We start from the raw sequence: 23,935 nt of genomic DNA on the forward strand, positions 1-23,935 counted from the left end.
AGCTCTGATCTTGATCCTAATCGTGATCCCAGTCCAGATCCTGATCCTAATCCAAACCCAAATCCACGTTTATCGACGTTTCCATTCCAGATCCTGGTCCTAATCGTGATCCCAACCCAGATCCTGATCCTAATCCTACCTAAAACCCCAATCCATTTCCATTATCATTTCTAATCCTAATCCTAATCCCAATCCAATCACATTCCATAGGCAGATCCTGACCCCAATCCTAATCCCAACCCGATCACATTCCTGTTCCAGATCCTGGTACTGATCCCGGTCCCAATCCCGATCCCAATCCCATTCCGACCCCAATCCCAGTGCTCACCCTGATCCCGATCCCAATCCCAATTCAGATCTGAATCCCAAACTAGATACAATCCATGTCCTGATCCTTACCCTAATCCAGACCCTGATCCCAATCCAGATAAAACCCAGCCCACAGTCCTGGCCCTGATCCCAATCCCAACCCCAATCCATGTCCTCACCCTAATCCCAATCCCATTCTTGGTCCTGATGCCAATCCAGACCCAAACCCAAATCCCAGTCCAATCCCATTCCTCGTCCAGCGCTGATCCCAATCGCAATCCCAACACCCATCGTAATCCAGATCCCAATCCCAGACTGACGCCATTCCCGATCCCACCTTCAGACCAGCCCCGTTTCTCGTCCTAATCCCAATCCAGACCACAGTCCTAACATCAATCCCATCACATTCACGGCCCCAATCCCAATCCCAATCCCAATCCCAATCCCATTATTAGTCCCAACCTAATCTGGATCCTAATCCCCCAACACCAATCCCTGCACTCATCACCATCCCAATCCTCCCCTAGTCCTGATCCCGATCCCGCTCTTAACCCCAGACCAGTCGTGTTCCCTTTTCAGATCCCAATCCCAAACCCTTTCCTAGTCCCAGTCCCAGTCCAATCCCAACAGTGATCCTAATCCCAATCTGGTCGCAGTCCCAATCCCAATCCCGTTCCTAATCCCTTCACCCAGAGACTAATCCCAACCCCAACACTCACCCACGTCCTGATCCTAATTCCAATGCCATTCCGAACCCTGATCCCAATTCTAATCCTGACCTCAATCCTAATCCCAACCCGAACACATTCCATGCCCTCAGCATTATCCCAGTCCCATTCCGAGCCCTGAACCCAAACTCAATCCTAATTTTAATTCTAATCCAAACCCAATCATATTCCTGGTTCAGATAAAAATCCCACTCCCATCCCTAGTCCTGATCCCATAATCCTGACCCTAATCCCATCCCTAGTCCTGACCCTAACCCTGACCCGAATCCCATCCCTAATCTGGATCCCATAATCCTGACCCTAATCCCATCCCCAGTCCTAATCCCATAATCCTGACCCTAATCCTGATCCCATAGTCCTGACCCTAATCCCATCCCCAGTCCTGACCCTAATACCATCCCTAATCCTGATTCCATAATCCTGACCCTTATCCCATCCCTAGTCCTGATCCCATAATCTTGACCCTAATCCTGATCCCATAATCCTGACCCTAATCCCATCCCTAATCCTGATCCCATAATCCCGACCTGAATCCCATCTCTAGTCCTGATCCCATAATCCTGACCCTAATCCCATCCCCAGTCCTGACCCTAATACCATCCCTAATCCTGATTCCATAATCCTGACTCTAATCCCATCCCTAGTCACGATCCCATAATCCTGACCCAAATCCCAATCCTTACCGAAATCCCATAATCCAGATCCTAATCCCAAGACAATAATATTCTGTCCCAATCCCAAATCCAATCCCAATTCTGATCCTAATCCACGTCCAGTCACATTCCCTGTCCAGATCCCGATCCCTTTCCCAGTCCCCAATCCAATGCTGATCCTTATGCCCTAATCCAGATCCTAATCCCGACCCCAATGTTATTCCATGTCCTGATCCTAAACCCAATCTTGCTCTGAGTATTGACCCCAATCCCAATCCTAATCCAAATCCAGACCCTTATCCCAATCCCAATCACATTCCCTGTCCTGATCCTGATCCAAATCCCGATTCTAATCCCAATCCAAATCCCATCCCTAGTCCTGGCACTAATCCCAATCCCAATCCCAAATCCAGACCCTTATCCCAATCCCAATCCCAAATCCAGACCCTTATCCCAATCCCAATCCCAACCCCAATCCCAACCCCAATCCCAATCCCTCCTTCCTCTTCCTCATTTTCCAGAGGCCGAGTTGATCCAAATCTCCCGGAAAATCCCATCCTGGATCCACTTGCATCCCAAAAATCCGGGATTAAAGCCCAAAATCCCGGCAAAAAAATAAAATCCTGGGTTTAGCTCACTCCTTGTTTTTTTCCCCTCCAAATTCCTGATTTTTGGAATTCCCAGCTCCCGGAAAATCCCATCCTGGAATAATTTACATCCTAAAATCCGGGATTAAAAAACAAAATCCACCCCAAAATCCTGGGGAAAGAAAAAAAAAAAAAAAAAGAAGAAATCCAGATTAAGCTCATTCCTTGTTTTTCCCTGGTCACATTCCCAAATTTCCTTTGGAATTCCCAGCTCCCGGAAAAATCCTTAAATTCGGGATCAAAGCTCAAAATCCCAGGAAAAAAAAAATTTAAAATCCAGATTTGCCTCATTCCTTGTTTTTCCCCTGTTCACATTTCCATTTTTTTTTTTTTTTTCCTGGAAAATCCCATCCCGGATCCACTTGAATCCCAAAAATCTGGGATTTTTTTCCCCTGTTCACATTCCCGTTTTTTTTTTTCCCTCTGGAATTTCCAGCTCCTGGAAAATCCCATCCTGGATCCACTTAAATCCCAAAAATCCGGGATTAAAGCCCAAAAAATCCAGGCAAAAAAAAAAAATAAATAAAATCCTGGGTTTAGCTCACTCCTTGTTTTTTTCCCCTCCAAATTCCTGATTTTCGGAATTCCCAGCTCCCGGAAAATCCCATCCCGTATCCATTTAAAGCCCTAAAAATCCAGGATTAAAACACAAAATCCCGGGAAAAAAAAAAAAAATCCGGATCGGGCTCATCCCTTTTTTTTTTGGGGGTTTTTTTTTCGGTTTTTTTTTGGTTTTTTTCCCGTTGAAATTCCCGATTTTCCTCGGGAATTCCGTCGCCCACCTCGAGCAGGAGCGGTCCCAGGGATTCCTTCTCGATCACGCCCTGGCTGCTGGAGGAGATGTCGGATTTTTGCACGTCGTCATCCGTCGTTTTTTCTGGAAAAATCCATGGAAAAATGGGAATTTTCAATGCCGGATCCGTGGGAGGGGAAAAAAAAAAAATTTTTTTTTTTTTTTTTGGGCGGATTAAAATTCCCGATTTTTTTTTTTTTTTTTTTTCCCAGAATAATAAAGGGCGGGTCCATCCTGAAAACGGATGTTAAAAATCGGGAATTCCTCTGTTTCGTGGAATTTTTTTTGGAATCTGGGATTTGGTGAAATCCGGAGGTTCAGGTGGGGGGGGAAGAAGAAAAAAAAAAAAAGGGGGATTATTCCCAAAAAAAAAAAAAAAAAAAAAAAAAAAAAAAAAAGGAAAAATAAAAGAAAAAGAAAGGAAAAAAGGGAATGGGAAGCAAAAATCTCCGGGATTTTCGTTTCATCCCAAATTCCCAGGAAAAGGTGGAATTTTAAATTATTTATTTGTCGTTATAAAATAAATGAATTCCCAAATTAAAAAAAAAAAAAATCAAATCCATCGCCAGCTAAAATCCGGGAAAAAAGAAGGAACCAAAATCCCAAATTTCCCGAAGGAAACGGAAAAAAAATCCAGAGCGGCGCAAACCAGAAATTCCGGAATTTTCCGCCGCGGATTTTTCCCAGAAAAATCCCTTCCGGGAAGGATGGAGGGAAAAAAAAAATTGGGAATAAACCTGGAATTCTGGGATTTTGGAAGATTTCATCCCAAAAAAATTTGATTTATCCGGGCTGGATCCCGGATTTTGGGAAGATTCCGGCGGGAACGGCTCCCGTTGGAAAAGTTTTTTTTGTTCCCAGAATGTGAAAAATTCCTGGAATTTCCCTCTGGAATTCTCATCCCTGCAGGATCTGGAATCCCGAATTTTCCTGGGCTCGGCAAAAGAAGGAAATTTTGGGATGAAGGTTTGGGAAAACAAAAAAACCGGGAATTTTCCAGCCTTTCCACGGAATTTGGCGTCGTGAAAATCTCGGAATTCTGGGAAATTCTTGGAAAAATCTTGGAACGTTTTGCGCGGGGGGGAAAGATTTTTTTTTGGATCATCCCATCCCAAAAAGTAAAAAAAAAAAAACCAAAAAAGAAAAAAAAAGGGAATTTTGTAATTCCCAACTTTCCCAGGGATCGGCACCGAATTCCGCTTGGGAATTCCCTGGGAATTGGGAAATTGGGAATTGAACTTCCGGGTTTTTTATCTCATGGAATTTTTTGGAATCTGGGATTTGGGAAAAATCCCGGTGTTCGGCACCAAAAAAAAAAATAAAAAAAAGAATTCCAGGGAATTCCCAGCTCCGAGTTCATCCCAGGATGGAATTCCCAAGGAATCCTTCCCAGAATTCCGGAGATTCCCAGCGGGAATCGCTCTGCGGGAATTTTTCTTTCCCCCTCCCAGAGAATTCCCATATTTTTTTTCACCTCAAATCCCAATTTTCCAGAAGGAATTCCCAGGAAACCTCCAAGTGAACAATTCCAGCACCGTTTTCCCGTCTTAATTCCCGATTCTCCCTCCTTCAATCCCAATTTTTCCTTCCCAAATCCCGATTTTTTCCTTCCCAAATCCTGATTTTCCTTCCTAAAATCCCAAATTTCCCTCCTCGAATCCCAAATTTCCTGAGAAAATTCCTGGAAAACCTCCACCGCCATTTTCCCTTCCCAAATCCTGATTTTCCTTCCTAAAATCCCAAATTTCCCTCCTCGAATCCCAAATTTCCAAAGAAAATTCCTGGAAAACCTCCGCCGCCATTTTCCCTTCCCAAATCCTGATTTTCCTTCCTAAAAATCCCAAATTTCCCTCCTCAAATCCCAAATTTCCAGAGAAAATTCCTGGAAAACCTCCGCTGCCGTTTTCCCTCTTAAATCCCAGTTTTCCCTCCTTAAATCCCGATTTTTCTCTTCTCCAATCCCAGTTTTCCACTGGGAATTCCCAGAAATCCTCCAGTGCCATTTTCTCCTCTCAAATCCCAAATTTCCCTCCTTCCAATCCCAATTTTCTCTTCTCAAATCCCGATTTTCCTGAGGGAATTCCCAGGATAACTCCAACGCCGTTTTCTCAAATCCTGATTTTCCCCTCCTTAAATCCCGTTTTTTTTCCATCCCAAATCCCAATTTTCCAAAGAGAATTCCCGGAAAACCTCCAATGCCATTTTCCCTTCTCAAATCCCGATTTTCTCTTCCCAAATCCTGATTTTTCCACTGAGAATTCCCAGGAAAACTCCAATGCCCGTTTCTCTTCACAAATCCCAATTTTTCCTCTTTAAATCCCGAATTTCCTTTCTTAAATCCTGACTTTCCACGCAGAAACCCCACAAAAAAAACCCCTCCAATGCCATTTTCCCTTCTCAATTCCCGATTTTCCCTCCTTTTCAATCCCGATTTTCTCTTCCCAAATCCTGGTTTTCCAGAGGAAATTCCTGGAAAACCTCCACCGCCCTTTTCCCTTCTCAAATCCCAATTTTCCCCCCTCTCTAAACTCCAAACTCCCCAAAACAAATCCCAAAAAAAGCCCCGAACTCAACAATTCCAACACCCTTTTCCCTCCTTAAATCCCGACATTCCCTCCTCAAACCCCAATTCCCAACCTGCAATTCCCATTTTTTCCCCGGTTTTCACTTTTTTCCCTATTATTCCCATTTTTTCCCCATTTTCCCATTTTTTTCCCCCGTTTTTCCCATTTGCTCCTTTCCCCCATTTTTTTCCATCAATCCCATTTTCCCCAGTTTTCCTGTTTTCCTCATTTTTTCCCCTTTTCCCTAATTTTTCAGTTTTCCCAATTTTTTTTCCGTTTTTCCCGTTTTTCCCGTTTTCCCCGTTCCCCCATTCCCTTTCCCCCATTCCCCCACTTTCCTGCTTTTCTAATTTTCCCATTTCCCCCATTTCCCTTATTTTTCCCATTTTTCCTTCTTTCCCCTTTTTCCCTTTTTCCAATTTTACCCATTTTCCAGTTTTCTCAAATTTTCCTCATTCCCCCATTCCTCCATTCCTCATTTCCCATCCCCATTTTCCTGTTTTTCCCGTTTCTGCCATTCCCCCATTCCCCATTTCCCATTTCCCCATTTTTCTGTTTTTCCCGTTTCTCTCATTTATGCGTTTCCCAATTTCCCACAATTTTCCCCATTCCCCATTCCCCCATTCCCATTCCCCATTCCCATTCCCCATTTCCCCCATTCCCCATTCCCCCATTCCCCATTCCCATTCCCCATTTCCCCCATTCCCCATTCCCATTCCCCATTCCCATTCCCCCATTCCCCATTCCCCATTCCCCATTCCCCATTCCCATTCCCCATTCCCATTCCCATTCCCCATTCCCATTCCCCATTCCCATACCCCATTTCCCCCATTCCCCATTATTCCCCATTTTGCCCCCATTATTCCCCCATTATTCCCCCATTATCCCCCATTCCCCCCATTTTCCCCCCATTATCCCCCATTTCCCCCATTTCCCCCAGTATCCCCCATTATCCCCCAGTATTCCCCATTATCCCCCAGTATCCCCCATTATCCCCCAGTATCCCCCATTATTCCCCATTATCCGCCATTATTCCCCATTTTACCCCCATTTCCCCACATTTTACCCCCATTTTCCCCCCATTATTCCCCATTTCCCCCCATTTCCCCTATTCCCCCCCATTTCCCCCCATTATCCCCCATTATTCCCCATTTCCCCCGATTTTCCCCCCATTATCCCCCATTTTCCCCCATTATCCCCCAGTATCCCCCATTATTCCCCATTTCCCCACAGTTCCCCCGATTTTCCCCCCATTATTCCTCATTTTCCCCATTATCCCCCATTATTCCCCCATTATCCCCCAGTATCCCCCATTATTCCCCCATTATCCCCCAGTATCCCCCATTATCCCCCAGTATCCCCCATTATTCCCCCATTATCCCCCAGTATCCCCCATTATCCCCCAGTATCGCCCATTATCCCCCAGTATCCCCCATTATTCCCCCATTATCCGCCATTATTCCCCATTTTACCCCCATTTCCCCACATTTTACCCCCATTTTCCCCCCATTATTCCCCATTATTCCCCATTTCCCCCGATTTTCCCCCCATTTTCCCCCATTCCCCCCCATTTCCCCCCATTTTTCCCCCATTATCCCACATTTTCCCCCCATTATCCCCCATTATCCCCCATTATCTCCCCATTATCCCCCATTATCTCCCCATTATTCCCCATTATCCCCCATTATTCCCCCATTTTCCCCCATTATCCCCCATTATCCCCCATTATTCCCCATTTCCCCACAGTTCCCCCGATTTTCCCCCCATTATTCCTCATTTCCCCCTATTATCCCCCATTTCCCCCCATTTTCCCCCCATTATTCCCCATTATTCCCCCATTATCCCCCAATATCCCCCATTATCCCCCATTATCCCCCATTATCCCCCAGTATCCCCCATTATCCCCCTGTATCCCCCATTATCCCCCAGTATCCCCCCATTATTCCCCCAGTATCCCCCATTTTCCCCCCAGTATCCCCCATTATTCCCCCATTATCCGCCATTATTCCCCATTCTATCCCCATTTCCCCACATTTTACCCCCATTTTCCCCCCATTATTCCCCATTTCCCCCCATTTCCCCCGATTTTCCCCCCATTTTCCCCCATTCGCCCCCATTTCCCCCCATTTTTCCCCCATTATCCCCCATTATCCCCCATTTCCCCACTTTTCCCCCGATTTTCCCCCATTATTCCTCATTTTCCCCCCATTATTCCCCCATTTCCCCCGATTTTCCCCCCATTATCCCCCATTTCCCCCCATTATCCCCCATTTTCCCCCATTATCCCCCATTATTCCCCCATTATTCCCCATTTCCCCACTTTTCCCCCGATTTTCCCCCCATTATTCCTCATTTTCCCCATTATTCCCCATTATTCCCCCATTATTCCCCATTATCCCCCATTATTCCCCATTATCCCCCATTTTCCCCCCCTTATCCCCCATTTTCCCCCGTTATCCCCCATTATTCCCCCATTATTCCCTGTTTCCCCACAGTTCCCCCGATTTTCCCCCCATTATTCCTCATTTCCCCCTATTATCCCCCATTTTCCCCCATTTTCCCCCCATTATTCCCCATTTCCTCCCATTTTCCCCTCATTATTCCTCCATTATCCCCCCATTTCGCCCCATTATCCCCCATTTTCCCCCATTTTCCCCCCATTATTCCCCCATTTTTCCCGTTTTCCCCCCATTATCCCCCATTATCTCCCCATTATTCCCCATTTCCCCCGATTTTCCCCCCATTATCCCCCATTTCCCCCCATTATCCCCCATTTTCCCCCATTATCCCCCATTATTCCCCCATTATTCCCCATTTCCCCACTTTTCCCCCGATTTTCCCCCCATTATTCCTCATTTTCCCCATTATTCCCCGTTATCCCCCATTATTCCCCATTATCCCCCATTATTCCCCATTATCCCCCATTATTCCCCATTATTCCCCCATTATCCCCCAGTATCCCCCATTATTCCCCCAGTATCCCCCATTATCCCCCAGTATCCCCCATTATTCCCCCAGTATCCCCCATTATTCCCCCATTATCCCCCATTATTCCCCATTATCCCCCATTATCCCCCATTATCCCCCATTATTCCCCATTATTCCCCCATTATCCCCCAGTATCCCCCAGTATCCCCCATTATTCCCCCAGTATCCCCCATTATCCCCCAGTATCCCCCAGTATCCCCCATTACTCCCCCAGTATCCCCCATTATCCCCCAGTATCCCCCATTATTCCCCCATTATCCCCCATTATTCCCCATTCTATCCCCATTTCCCCACATTTTACCCCCATTTTCCCCCCATTATTCCCCATTATTCCCCATTTCCCCCGATTTTCCCCCCATTTTCCCCCATTTGCCCCCATTTCCCCCCATTTTTCCCCCATTATCCCCCATTATCCCCCATTATTCCCCATTTTCCCCCCCATTATCCCCCATTCCCCCCCATCCCCCGATTTTCCCCCCATTCCCCCCCATCCCCCCATTTTCCCCCCCCGTTCCCCCCTCACCCTGCTCCAGCCGTTTCATCTGCTGGATCTGATCCACGGTTTTTTTCAGGATCTGGCACTTGTCGGGTTTGACGCTCAGCGAGTCGATGTCGCCGATGTTGGCCGACAGCAGCTCCGCCAGCTCCTCCAGGTACCGCAGCTCCTGCTCCCGGCGCCGCTTCTCGGCGCTGCCGGCGCCGGGCAAACCCCACAAACACCAAAGGTCGCTGCGACGCCTTCTCCCCACCTTATTCCCAATTTTCCAGGATTTTTTCCCACGTTATTCCCAATTTTCCAGGATTTTTTCCCACGTTATTCCCAATTTTTCACGATTTTTCCCCACGTTATTCCCAATTTTTCAGGATTCTTCCCCACGTTATTCCCAATTTTACAGGATTTTTTCCCACGTTATTCCCAATTTTTCAGGATTTTTTCCCACGTTATTCCCAATTTTTCGGAATTTTTCCCCACGTTATTCCCAATTTTCCAGGAGTTTTCCCCACGTTATTCCCAATTTTTCAGGATTTTTTTCCCACGTTATTCCCAAATTTCCGGGATTTTTTTCCCACGTTATTCCCAATTTTCCAGGATTTTTTCCCACGTTATTCCCAATTTTCCAGGATTTTTCCCCACGTTATTCCCAATTTTTCGGGATTTTTCCCCACGTTATTCCCAATTTTTCGGGATTTTTCCCCACGTTATTCCCAATTTTTCAGGATTTTTCCCCACGTTATTCCCAGTTTTTCGGGATTTTTTCCCACGTTATTCCCAATTTTTCAGGATTTTTCCCCACGTTATTCCCAATTTTTCAGGATTTTTCCCCACGTTATTCACAATTTTCCAGGATTTTTCCCCACGTTATTCCCAATTTTCCAGGATTTTTCCCCACGTTATTCCCAATTTTTCGGGATTTTTCCCCACGTTATTCCCAATTTTTCGGGATTTTTTCCCCACGTTATTCCCAATTTTTCAGGATTTCTTTCCCACGTTATTCCCAATTTTCCACGATTTTTCCCCACGTTATTCCCAATTTTTCAGGATTTTTCTCCACGTTATTCCCAATTTTCCAGGATTTTTCCCCACGTTATTCCCAATTTTTCACGATTTTTTCCCACATTATTCCCAATTTTTCACGATTTTTCCCCACGTTATTCCCAATTTTTCACGATTTTTTCCCACCTTATTCCCAATTTTCCGGATTTTTTCCCACATTATTCCCAATTTTCCAGGATTTTTCCCCACGTTATTCCCAATTTTTCAGGATTTTTTCCCACGTTATTCCCAATTTTCCAGGATTTTTCCCCACGTTATTCACAATTTTCCAGGATTTTTCCCCACGTTATTCCCAATTTTTCACGATTTTTTCCCCACCTTATTCCCAATTTTTCAGGATTTTTCCCCACGTTATTCCCAATTTTTCACGATTTTTTCCCACATTATTCCCAATTTTTCAGGATTTTTCCCCACCTTACTCCCAATTTTTCACGATTTTTTCCCACGTTATTCCCAATTTTTCAGGATTTTTCCCCACGTTATTCCCAATTTTTCAGGATTTTTTCCCACGTTATTCCCAATTTTTCACGATTTTTTCCCACCTTATTCCCAATTTTCCAGGATTTTTTCCCACGTTATTCCCAATTTTTCAGGATTTTTTCCCCACGTTATTCCCAATTTTTCAGGATTTCTTTCCCATGTTATTCCCAATTTTCCGGGATTTTTTCCCCACGTTATTCCCAATTTTCCAGGATTTTTCCCACGTTTTTCCAAATTTTCCAGAATTTTTTCCCACGTTATTCCCAATTTTCCAGGATTTTTCCCACGTTATTCCCAATTTTCCAGGATTTTTTCCCACCTTATTCCCAATTTTCCGGATTTTTTCCCACGTTATTCCCAATTTTTCACGATTTTTCCCCACCTTATTCCCAATTTTCCAGGATTTTTTTTCCTACGTTATTCCCAATTTTTCAGGATTTTTCCCCACGTTATTCCCAATTTTCCAGGATTTTTCCCCACCTTATTCCCTATTTTCCAGGATTTTTCCCCACGTTATTCCCAATTTTCCAGGATTTTTCCCACGTTATTCCCAATTTTTCAGGATTTTTCCCCACGTTATTCCCAATTTTTCAGGATTTTTTCCCACGTTATTCCCAATTTTTCACGATTTTTTCCCACCTTATTCCCAATTTTTCAGGATTTTTTCCCACGTTATTCCCAATTTTTCAGGATTTTCTCCCCGGGTTCTTCCGCATTTTTCGGATTTTTTCCCACGTTATTCCCAATTTTCCAGGATTTTTTCCCACGTTATTCCCAATTTTTCACGATTTTTCCCCACCTTATTCCCAATTTTCCAGGATTTTTTTTCCTACGTTATTCCCAATTTTCCAGGATTTTTTCCCACGTTATTCCCAATTTTTCACGATTTTTTCCCACCTTATTCCCAATTTTTCAGGATTTTTTCCCCACGTTATTCCCAATTTTCCAGGATTTTTCCCCACGTTATTCCCAATTTTCCAGGATTTTTCCCCACCTTATTCCCAATTTTCCAGGATTTTTCCCCACGTTATTCCCAATTTTCCAGGATTTTTCCCATGTTATTCCCAATTTTTCAGGATTTTTCCCCACGTTATTCCCAATTTTCCAGGATTTTTCCCCACGTTATTCCCAATTTTCCAGGATTTTCTCCCCAGGTTCTTCCGCATTTTTCGGATTTTTTCCCACGTTATTCCCAATTTTCCAGGATTTTTTTTCCAGGTTATTCCCAATTTTTCACGATTTTTTCCCCAGGTTCTTCCTCATTTTTCGGATTTTTTCCCCAGGTTATTCCCAGTTTTTTCAGGATTTTTTTCCCCAGGTTTTTCCTCATTTTTTACGATTTTTTTCCAAGTTATTCCCAATTTTTCATGATTTTTTTTCTCCAGGTTATTCCCCATTTTTCAGAATTTTTTCCCAGATTTTTCCTCATTTTTTTGTGACTTTTTCCCAAGTTTTTCCTAATTTTTCACAATTTTTTCCCAGGTTATTCCCGATTTTTTTCCCCAGGTTTTTCCTAATTTCTCATCATTTTTTCCCAGGTTTTTCCGCATTTTTCATGGTTTTTTATCCCAGGTTATTCCCAATTTTTCATTCTTTCTTTTCCCAGGTTTTTCCCCATTTTTCATCATTTTTTCCCCCATTTTTTATTATTTTTTTCCCGATTTTCCCCCCCTTTTTTTTTACATTTTTCATTCCCAGGTTATTCCTACTTTTCCATCATTTTTCCAAAATTCTTCCCCATTTTCCCTAATTTTTTTTCTCATTTTCCATTTTTTTTTCCCCTGTTTTTTTCCAAATTTTTCACCTTTTTCCCAAGGATTTTCCCCCCATTTTTCCCATTTTTTTTCCGCTGATTTTTCATTGCTTTTCCCGCAATTTGTTCCTCCTTTATCCCAGATTTTTTTCCCATTTTTTTTTCCCACTTTTTCATCATTTTCCCCCCCCAGGTTTTTCCCACTTTTTCTTTTTTTTTTCCCACACTTTTTCCCTATTTCCGACATTTTTCCCCCTGGTTTTTTTTCCAGGTTTTTCCTCATTTTTCCTTATTTTTCCCATAATTCCCCCCCAAAATTTCATTATTTTTTTCCCAGGTTTTCCCCCCAGTATTCCTTATTTTTTCTAAGGATTTTTTTCCCCATTTTTCTTTTTTTTTCCCAGTTTTCCCCCCCAATTTTCCCCATTTTTCATCTTTTTTTTCCCGTTTTTCCAAGATTTTTTTCCCCGTCTTTCCAAGATTTTTTCCCCATATTTCGTGGTTTTTTCCCTGATTTTTCCCCCAATTTTCCCCCATTTTTCCCAGATTTTCCTGTTTTTTCCCCATTTTTCCCCCCCCACTTTTCCATTATTTTCCCCACATTCCATGGGGTTTTTTTCCCTGTTTTTTTCCCCTTTTTTTTCCCAGTTTTTTTCCTTCCTTTTTTTCCAGGTTTTTCCACCGTTTTCTCCACTTCATTCCCACCTTTTCCTCATTTTTTTCACCATTTTTTTCACATTTTCTTCCCAGTTTTTTTTCCCCCTCAGTTTTTCCCAGTTTTGTTTTTTTTCCATTATTTTTCCATTATTTTTTCTAATTATTTTTCCCAGGTTTTTCCCAGTTTTTCCCTTTTTTTTTTCCCCCATTTTTCAGTGTTTTTTCCAAGGTTTTTTCCTGCTTTTTTCACAGTGCTTTTTCTATCACGGATCCAGGAATTCCCACGGGTTCGGGAATTCTGACAGACCCGGGAATTCTGACGAATCCAGGAATTCCGACGGATCCGGGAATTCCAACAGATTCTGGGAATTCCGACGGATCCTGGAATTTTGATGGATTCAGGAATTCCAATAGGTCCAGGAATTTCAACGGATCCAGAAATTCCAACGAATCCGGGAATTCCGACACATCCAGGAATTCCGATGGATCCGGGAATTTCAACGGAATCTGGAATTCCAACAAAACTGGGAATCCCGACGGGTCCAGGAATTCCAACAGGTCCAAAAATTCCGATGGCTCTGGGAATTCGGACGGATCCGGGAATTCCAATGGGTCCAGAATTTTCACTGGATTCAGGGAATCCAACAAAACTGGGAATTCCGACACATCCAGGAATTCTGACGGATCGCGGAATTTTCAACGGATCCGGGAACTCTGACGGATCCAAGAATTCTGATGGATCTGGGAATTCCAACAGGTCTGGGAATTTCAACGGATCCGAGAATTCTGACAGATCCAGGAATTCCGACGAATCCGAGAATTCCGACCAATCCAGGAATTCCGACGGATCTCGGAATTCCGACCAATCCAGGAACGCTAACAGAATTTTCAACGGATCCAGGAATTCCGAAGGATCCAGGAATTCCAACCAATGCGGGAATTCCAAAAGGTCCGAGAATTCCGACGGATCCGGGAATTTCGACGGATCTAGGAATTCCGATGGGTCCAGGAATTTCGACAGATCCGGGAATTCCGACAAATCTGGGAATTCCGACGGGTCTGGGGATTCCAACGGATCCAGCAATTCCGACACACCCAGGAATTCCAACGGATCCGGGAATTCCGACGGGCCCAAGAATTCTGATGGATCCGGGAATTCCGACGAATCTGTGAATTCTGACGGGTCTGGGGATTCCAACGGATCCAGGAATTCCGACTGATCCGGGAATTCCAACGGATCCGGGAATTCCGAGGGATCTGGGAATTCCGGTACCTCTGGGCGGGGTCGCACGGGGATCCTTTGCGCTTCCGGGATTCGGGAATCGCCGGATCCGCGGAGCCGTCGCCGAGGCCGCTCATGGTGGGATCCTACGGAGCACCTGGGAAAAAAAACAAACAAACAAAAAAAAAAAAACGGGAAGAAAAGTCGGGAAGGAAATTTCCAAGGAGAATTCCTGGAGTTTCACGGAATTCCCAGGGATTTTCCTGGAATTCCCAAGAATTTGGATTCCCGGGATTGCCAGGGATTGTGGATTTTAGATTCCCGATGTTCCCAAGGATTCCGGACATTTTTTTTCTTTCTTTCTTTTTTTTTAGGGATTTCCGGGAATTTCACGGGATTCCCAGAGATTCTTCTGTTCCCGGAATTCCCAGTGATTTAAAAATTCCCAGAATTCCCATGGATTTAAAAAATTCCCAGAATTCCCCAAAATTTTGGATTGCCGGGATTCCCTTGGATTTTCTATCCCCAGGATTCCCGGGGATTTTCTATACCTGGAATTCCTAAAGATTTTGGATTCCCAGGATTCCCAAAGATTTCAAATTCCCAAAATTCCCAGGGATTTTAAATTCCCAAAAAGTCCCAGGGATTCCCGATATTCCCAAGGATTTGGGATTCCTGGTATTCATGGACACCTCCAATTCCTGATATTCCCTGGAATTTCCGATTCCCAGGGATTTCCAATTCCCACGATTCCCAGGGATTCGAGATTCCCAGAATTCCCTAAGATTTTCAAGAACTTTGGATTCCCAGAATTCCCAGGGATTTTTACGTCCTGCTATTCCCATGGATTTTGGATTCCCAGAATTCCCAAAGATTTTGGATTCCCAGAATTCCCAAAACAACTTGGATTCCCGGGATTCCCAAAGATCCTGGATTCCCAAGATTCCCGTGGATTTTGGATTCCCAGGATTCCCAGGGATTTTCAAAAAAATTTGGGCTCCCAGGATTCCTAGAGATTTGGGTTTCCCAGAATTCCCAAAAATTTTGGATTCTCAGGATTCCCATGGATTTTTCTATTCCCAGATTTCCCATGGATTACCGGTATTCCCATGAATTTCGAATTCCCAGAATTCCCTCGATGTTTGGATTCCCAGAATTCCCAAAAAACTTCTGGATTCCCAGGAATTTAAAATTCCCAGATTCCCGCAAATTCCCGATATTCCCAAGGATTCCGGATTCCTGATATTCCCCTGAATTTTCAATTCCAGCGTTCCCAGAGATTCCGGATTCTTTTTATTCCCACGGATTTTGGATTCCCGCTATTCCCTGAGATTTCGGATTCCGAATTCCCGGGAATTTGGGATTCCCAGGATTTCCAGAAATTTCCAATTCCTGGAATTCCCTGGGATTTGAGATTCCCAAAGATTTCAGATCCTCAGGATTTCCACGGATTTTCGATTCCCGGTGTTCCCAAAGATTTCCGGTATTCCCCGGGATTTGAGATTCCCTGGACCATTCCCGTCTCTCAGGCCCAGCACCGGCGGAACGAGATTTCAGAATTCCAGGATTTCAGGATTTCAAAATATTAGAATTCCAGAATTTCAGAATTCCAGGGTTTCAGGATTTCAAAATTTCAGGATTTCAGAAATCCATGATTTCAGAATTTCACAATTTCAGGATTTCAAAATTTCAGAATTCCACAATTTCAGGATTCCAGAATTTCAAAATTTTACAATTTCAGTATTTCAAAATTTCAAATTTCCAGGATTTCAGAATTCCAGAGTTTCAGGATTTTCCAATTTCAGGATTTCAAAATCAGAGAATTCCAGAATTTCAGAATTCCGGGATTTCAGGATTTCAAAATATCAGAATTCCAGGATTTCAGAATTCCAGAGTTTCGGGTTTTCCCAATTTCAGGATTTCAAAATTAGAGAATTCCAGGATTTCAGGATTTCAAAATTTCAGGATTTCAGAATTTCAGAATTCCAGGATTTCAAAATTTCAGAATTTCAGAATTGCAGGATTTCAGTATTTCTGAATTCCAGGATTCCAGGATTTCAAAATTTCAGGATTTCAAAATTTCAGAATTCCAGGATTTCAGAATTCCAGGATTTCAGGATTCCAGGATTTCAGGATTCCAGGATTTCAGGATTCCAGGATTTCGGTATTTCACAATTTCAGGATTTAGGGAGGTTTCAGGATATCAATATTTCGGGATTTCTGAATTTTAGAATTTCTAGATTTTTTGGATTTCAGGATTTCGAGATTTCCAGATTTCCGAATTTCGGGATTTCAAGATTCCAGATTTTCAACGTTCCAGGATTCCTGGATTTCTGCACTTTCCAGCTGAACCGTTCCCATGGAATTGCTCAGGATGGGGAATTCCCAGCACGGAGCCATTCCCGGAGCGTCCCAATGCAGCCGGGAAAAGCCGGAACAGAGGGAATAACCAGGAATGCACCAAACCCAACCCAGCGGAACCGAACGGAACCCAACGGAACCAAATGGAACCGAACAGAGCCCAACCCATCCCAACGGAACCAAACCCAACCCAATGGAACCAAACGGAACCCAACGGAACCAAACCCAACCCAACGGAACCAAACCCAACCCAACGGAACCAAACCCATCCCAACGGAACCAAACCCAACCCAACGGAACCGAACCCAACCCAACGGAACCCAACGGAACCAAACCCAAGCCGAGGGAACCGAACCCAACCCGAGGGAACCCAACAGAACCAAACGGAACCCAACGGAACCAAATGGAACCCAACGGAACCAAACCCAACCCAACGGAACCAAACCCAAGCCGAGGGAACCGAACGGAACCCAACGGAACCAAACCCCACCCAACGGAACCAAACAGAACACAACAGAGCCCAACCCATCCCAACGGAACCAAATGGAACCCAAGGGAACCAAACCAAATCTAACGGAACCAAACGGAACCAAACAGAGCCCAACCCAACCCAACGGAACAAAACCCAACCCAGAAGAACCCAACAGAACCAAACCCAACCAAACGGAACCCAACGGAACCCAACAGAGCCCAACCCAACCCAATGGAACCAAACGGAACCCAACGGAACCAAACCCAACCCAAGGGAACCAAACCCAACCTGAGGGAACCCAACGGAACCAAACCCAACCCAATGGAACCAAATGGAACCCAACGGAACCAAACCCAACGGAACAAAACCCGATCTAACAGAACTGAACGGAACCAAATAAAACCAAACCCAATGGAACCCAACCCAACCATTGGTGATTGACCCAACCCAACCCAACCCAACCATTGGTGATTGACCCAACCCAACCCAATCCAACCATTGGTGATTGACCCAACCCAACCCAACCACTGGTGATTGACCCAACTCAACCCAACCCAACCATTGGTGATTGACCCAACCCAACCCAATCCAACCATTGGTGATTGACCCAACCCAACCCAATCCAACCATTGGTGATTGACCCAACTCAACCCAACCCAACCCAACCCAACCCAACCATTGGTGATTGACCCAACCCAACCCAACCCAACCATTGGTGATTGACCCAACCCAACCCAACCCAACCATTGGTGATTGACCCAACCCAACCCAACCATTGGTGATTGACCCAACCCAACCCAACCCAACCATTGGTGATTGACCCAACCCAATCCAACCATTGGTGATTGACCCAACCCAACCCAACCCAACCATTGGTGATTGACCCAACCCAACCCAATCCAACCATTGGTGATTGACCCAACTCAACCCAACCCAACCCAACCCAACCCAACCATTGGTGATTGACCCAACCCAACCCAACCCAACCATTGGTGATTGACCCAACCCAACCCAATCCAACCCAACCATTGGTGATTGACCCAACTCAACCCAACCCAACCCAACCCAACCCAACCATTGGTGACGGGGCAAACCAAAGCTCCAGAGGTGAACGACAGCATTGGCAATGGACCGACCCCATCCCCCACCGGGAAACAGCGCGGAAAAAAAAGGGAAAAACGCGCAGAAAAGAAGGGAAAAGTGGGGGGGGAGGGGGAGGGGAAGTCAGGGAAAAGTTGGAGAAAAAAGCGGGGAAAAGGCAAAAAGTGGGAAAGTGCAGGGGCGAAAATGGGAAACAAAGCAGGGAGAAAATTGGGGGAAAAAATGGGAAAACCTGGGAAAACGTGAGGAGGAAATGAGGAATGAGCAGGAAAAATTGGGAAAAAGGAAAAATTGGGAAAAAACAGCAAAAAAGGCAGGAAAAAAATGGGGAAACGGTAGAAAAATATGGGAAAAAAATCAGGAAAAGCAAAAAAAGTCGGGAAAATGTGAAAAAGTGGGAAAAAGGTGGGAGAAAATTGGGGAAAAGGGGGTGGAAGAGAAGTGGGGGAAACCAGGAAAAATTGGGGAAATCTGGGAAGGAGCGGAGGAAAGAAGGAAAAAGCGGGAAATGTAAAAATTTGCGGAAAAAGCAGGAAAAAAATTCAGAAAAAAAAAGTGGGAGAAAACAGGAAAAAAGGAAGAAAAAAGTAGGGAAAAAAAGCAGGAAAAAGTCCGGTTTGAAATTCCAGGATTGTTCCCAGCAGTGGGATCAGAATGGGTATTATGGGATGGAAATTCTGGGATCCGGATGGGAATTCCAGGATGGGAATTCTGGGATAGGGATGGGAATTCTGGGATAGGGATGGGAATTCTGGGATGGGAATTCCGGGATAGGGATTGGAATTCTGGGATGGGAATTCTGGGATAGGGTTGGGAATTCTTGAGTCAGGCTGAAAATTCCAGCATGGGGATGAGAAATCTGGGATGAGGCTGGGAATTCCGGGATGGGAATTCCAGGATGGGGATGGGAATTCCAGGATCAGGCTGAGAATTCTGGGATGGGAATTCTGGGATGAGAATTCCAGGATAGGGCTGGGAAATCTGGGACTAGGCTGGGAATTCTGGGATGGATGGAAATGGGAATTCCGGGATCAGGCTGGGAATACTGGCAGTACTGGGAATTCCAGGACGGAAATTCCGGGTTGGAAATGGGAATTCTGGGATGGGAATTCCAGGATCAGGCTGGGAATTCTGGGATGGAGATGGGAAATCGGGGATAAGGCTGGGAATTCTGGGATGGGAATTCCAGGATGGAAATTCCGGGATGGAAATGGGAATTCCGGGATAAGGCTGGGAATTCCGGGATGGGAATTCCAGGATGGAAATTCCGGGATGGAAATGGGAATTCTGGGATGGGAATTCTGGGATCAGGCTGGAAATTCTGGGATGGAAATGGGAATTCCGGGATAAGGCTGGGAATTCCGGGATGGGAATTCCGGGATGGGAATTCCAGGATGGAAATTCCGGGATGGAAATGGGAATTCTGGGATGGGAATTCCAGGATCAGGCTGGGAATTCTGGGATGGGAATTCCAGGATGGAAATTCTGGGATGGAAATGGGAATTCTTGGATGGGAATTGCGGGATGGGGAATTCCGGGATCAGGCTGGGAATTCCCAGATGGGAATTCCAAGGATGGAAATTCCGGGATGGAAATTCCGGGATCAGGTAGGAAATTCTGGGATGGAAACGGGAATTCTGGGATAAGGCTGGGAATTCAGGGATAGGAATGCCGGGATAAGGCTGGGAATTCCCAGATGGGAATTTCAGGACGGAAATTCTGGGATGGAAATGGGAATTCTGGGATGGGAATTCCGGGATCAGGTTGGAAATTCTGGGATGGAAACGGGAATTCTGGGATAAGGCTGGGAATTCCGGGATGGGAATTCCAGGGTGGAAATTCTGGGATGGAAATGGGAATTCTGGGATGGGAATTCCGGGATAAGGCTGGGAATTCCTGGATGGGGATGGGAAATCTGGGATGGGGATTCTGAGACGGGGATGGGAATTCTGGGATGGAAATTCCGGGATGGAAATGGGAATTCGGGGATGGGAATTCCAGGATAAGGCTGGGAATTCCAGGATGGGAATTCCAGGATGGGGTTGGGAAATCAGGGATCAGGCTGGGAATTCTGGGATGGAAACGGGAATTCCGGGATAAGGCTGGGAATTCCGGGCTGGGAATTCCAAGATCAGGCTCAAAATTCCAGGATCAAGCTGGGAATTCCAGGCCTGGTGGATTCTTCCTGTATTTTTTTTTTAACGAGCTCCAGCAGCACCGCGACGATCCCGAAAATTCCCGGTGGGAACGAGAATCCCAAAAATTTGGGAATTTGGGAGAACGAAGCGACGTTTCGTTGGGAAGAGGAGGAATCGGAGGCGGAAACGCCGAAGAGGGGCTTGGGAGATTCCATGGAATTCTTGGAATTTGGGATTCACGAAACTTCAATCCCAAATATCCCAAAATTTGGGTGCTCCAAGTTTTTTTTTTTCCTTGGGGAAATTCCCAGCTAAGAATTCCTGATTTTCTCCCTTGTTTTGTTTTTTTTTTTTTTTTTGGGAATTTCCTCCATTCCCAACTCTCCAAGTTTGGAATCGGATCCATCCTGAGTCTTCTCCGGGAAGGAATTTCAGGAATGAGGGGCAAAAAAGTTGGGAAAAAAAACGGGGGAAAAGGCGGAAAATTTGGAGAAAAGCAGGGGAAAAAAAAAGCAAAAAAAAAAAAAAAAGTGGGAAAAAAGCTGGAAAAAAACAGGAAAAAAGTCATGGAAAAACGAGGAAAACCGAGAGAAAAATTGGGGGAAAGGAGAAAAATTTGGGAAAAGCGAGAAAAGCGGGAAAAGCAGGGAAAAAACCGGGATATAACGGGAAAAAAAGCTGGAAAATTGGGAGGGAGGGAAAAAAAAAAAAAAAAAAAAAAAATTCCCTAAAATTCTTGAATCCGATTTTGAGGATTCCCAAATTTCTTGGGGAAAAAAAAAAAATTGGGATAAAAGACTCCAGGTTGGAATTTTGGGAGAAATCCTTGTGTGTGAGGGGAGGGGAGGGGAAAAAAAATAAGGAATTTTTTTTCTCTTCCTCTCCGCCGGCCCCTCCCGAATTCCGAAGGCTCCGGAATTTGTCGAGCAAGTCCGGTAACATTTTTTTTTTCCAGGTGGAGCCAAATTCCCTCGAGGCTCCAGGAAAAAGTTTGGAATGAGAGGCCTCGGGAACGTCCAAAATTTTGGGAATTCCCAATCCCGGCTCCCTGGAAAAAAAAAAATTCCAGGATTTTCTCCTGGGAAAAGTGAAAAAAAATTCCCAATTTTCCGAGCGGGAATTTTTTCCGGCGCGATTCCATTAACGATGGATCCCTAGGAAGTAATTCCAGATTTTTTTCTGGAATTTTTTAAATTTTCTTTTCTAGGATTTTTTTTTCTTATTTATTCCCAGATTTTTTTTTTTTTTTTTCCCAGCTGGGAAAATTCCCCCCCCTTTCCCCTCCCCCCCCCCCCCCCCCCCCCAAAAAAAAAAAAATCCCTGGAATGGAGCAGGAAGAAACGGGAATTTCGGAATTCCCAAATTTTCAAACCAATCCCGATTTTTTTCATCAGGATTATCCCGATTTTCAGCAAAAAATTCCCAACAAATCCCAGAATTTCCTGCTCCAATCCCATCCCAGCAAACCCAGCAGGAAAAATTGGAATTTTTCCTTCTCTTTTCCCAAGAATTCCCAAGAATTCCCGAGAATTTTGGGATCCCTGATCCACAAGGAGATCCCAAATCCCACCGGGGCTGCAAATTCCAAAATTTTCCCCATTTTTTTTTTTCCTCCATTCCCATTTTTCTCCTGTTTTTTTTCCATTCCAGGAATTTTCCATCCAAACCATCAGAATTCCCTGATTTTTTTCCCTCAAAAAAAAATTCCCAATTTTCCACCCACGACTTCCAAAATTCCCTGAAGTTCTTCCCACGTTAAAAACGCCACCAAAAATTCCAAAAAAATTCCACAAAATGAAATAAAATAAAATAAAATAAAACATAATAAGACAAAATAAGATAAAATAAAAATAAAAATAAAATAAAATAAAATAAAATAAAATAAAATAAAATAAAATAAAATAAAATAGAATAAAATAAAATACAACAAAACAGAATAAAATAAAACAAAGTAAGATAAAATAAAATAAAATAAAGTAATATAAAATATAGTAAAATAAAATAAGATAAAATAAAATAAAACAAACTAAAATAAAATTGAATAAAATAAAATAAGATAAAAAAATAGAATAAAATAAGGTAAAATAGAATAAGATAAAATAAAATAAAATAAAATAAAAAATAAAATAAGATAAAATAAAATAAAACAAAAGAAAACAAAATAAAATAGAATAAAATAAGAAAATAAAATAAAATAAAATAAAATAGGATAAAACAAAATAAAATACAATAAAATAACATAAAATAAAATAAGATAAAATAAAACAAGATAAAATAAAATAAAATAAAAAAATAAAATAGAATAAAATAAAATAGAATAAATTAAAATAAAATAAAATAAAACAGAAACCCCACAAGATAAAGTAAGATAAAATAAAATAAAATAAGATAAAATAAAATAAAATAGAATAAAATAAGATAAATTAAAATAAAATAAAATAAAATTTAAAATTGAATAAAATAAAGTAAGATAAAAAAATAGAATAAAATAAGATAAAATAGAATAAGATAAAATAAAATAAAATAAAAGATAAAATAAGATAAAATAAAATAAAACAAAAGAAAACAAAATAAAATAGAATAAAATAAGAAAATAAAATAAGATAAAATAAAGCAGAATAAAATAAAATAAAATAAGATAAAACAAAATAAAATAGAATAAAATAACATAAAATAAAATAAGATAAAATAAAATAAAATAAAATAAAAAAATAAAATAGAATAAAATAAAATAGAATAAATTAAAATAAAATAAAATAAAATAAAACAGAAACCCCACAAGATAAAGTAAGATAAAATAAAATAAAATAAGATAAAATAAAATAGAATAAAATAAAATAAAATAAGATAAAATAAAATAGAATAAAATAAGATAAATTAAAATAAAATAAAATAAAATTTAAAATTGAATAAAATAAAATAAGATAAAAAAATAGAATAAAATAAGATAAAATAGAATAAGATAAAATAAAATAAAATAAAATAAAAGATAAAATAAGATAAAATAAAATAGAATAAAACAAAAGAAAACAAAATAAAATAGAATAAAATAAGAAAATAAAATAAGATAAAATAAAATAGAATAAAATAAAATAAGATAAAACAAAATAAAATACAATAAAATAACATAAAATAAAATAAAATAAAATAAGATAAAATAAAGATAAAATAAAATAGAATAAAATAAAATAGAATAAAATAAAATAGAATAAAATAAAATAGAATAAAATAAAATAGAATAAAATAAAATAAAATAAAATAAAACAGAAATCCCACAAGATAAAGTAAGATAAAATAAAATAAAATAAGATAAAATAAAATAAAATAGAATAAAATAAGATAAATTAAAATAAAATAAAATAAAATTTAAAATTGAATAAAATAAAATAAGATAAAAAAATAGAATAAAATAAGATAAAATAGAATAAAATAAAATAAAATAAAAGATAAAATAAGATAAAATAAAATAGAATAAAACAAAAGAAAACAAAATAAAATAGAATAAAATAAGAAA

The 23,935-nt window shown here is 42.0% G+C and overlaps 1 protein-coding gene across 1 annotated transcript in view; it reads right to left on the reverse strand.

Moving 5' to 3' along the window:
* The window catches only part of NCOA1 (nuclear receptor coactivator 1), a 90,472-nt gene that overhangs the window by 55,636 nt on the left and 10,901 nt on the right, over nt 1–23,935 (reverse strand). Inside the window, exons 3-5 of the mRNA XM_062489590.1 lie at nt 14,401–14,506; nt 9,206–9,372; nt 3,120–3,214 (exon numbers count right to left, since the gene is read on the reverse strand). Coding sequence (XP_062345574.1) covers nt 3,120–3,214; nt 9,206–9,372; nt 14,401–14,486 — 348 coding nt within the window. The 5' untranslated portion in view covers nt 14,487–14,506. The remainder of the gene's footprint in view (nt 1–3,119; nt 3,215–9,205; nt 9,373–14,400; nt 14,507–23,935) is intronic.

The sequence above is a fragment of the Cinclus cinclus genome, chromosome 3, assembly GCF_963662255.1.
Source record: "Cinclus cinclus chromosome 3, bCinCin1.1, whole genome shotgun sequence".
NCBI lineage: Eukaryota > Metazoa > Chordata > Aves > Passeriformes > Cinclidae > Cinclus > Cinclus cinclus.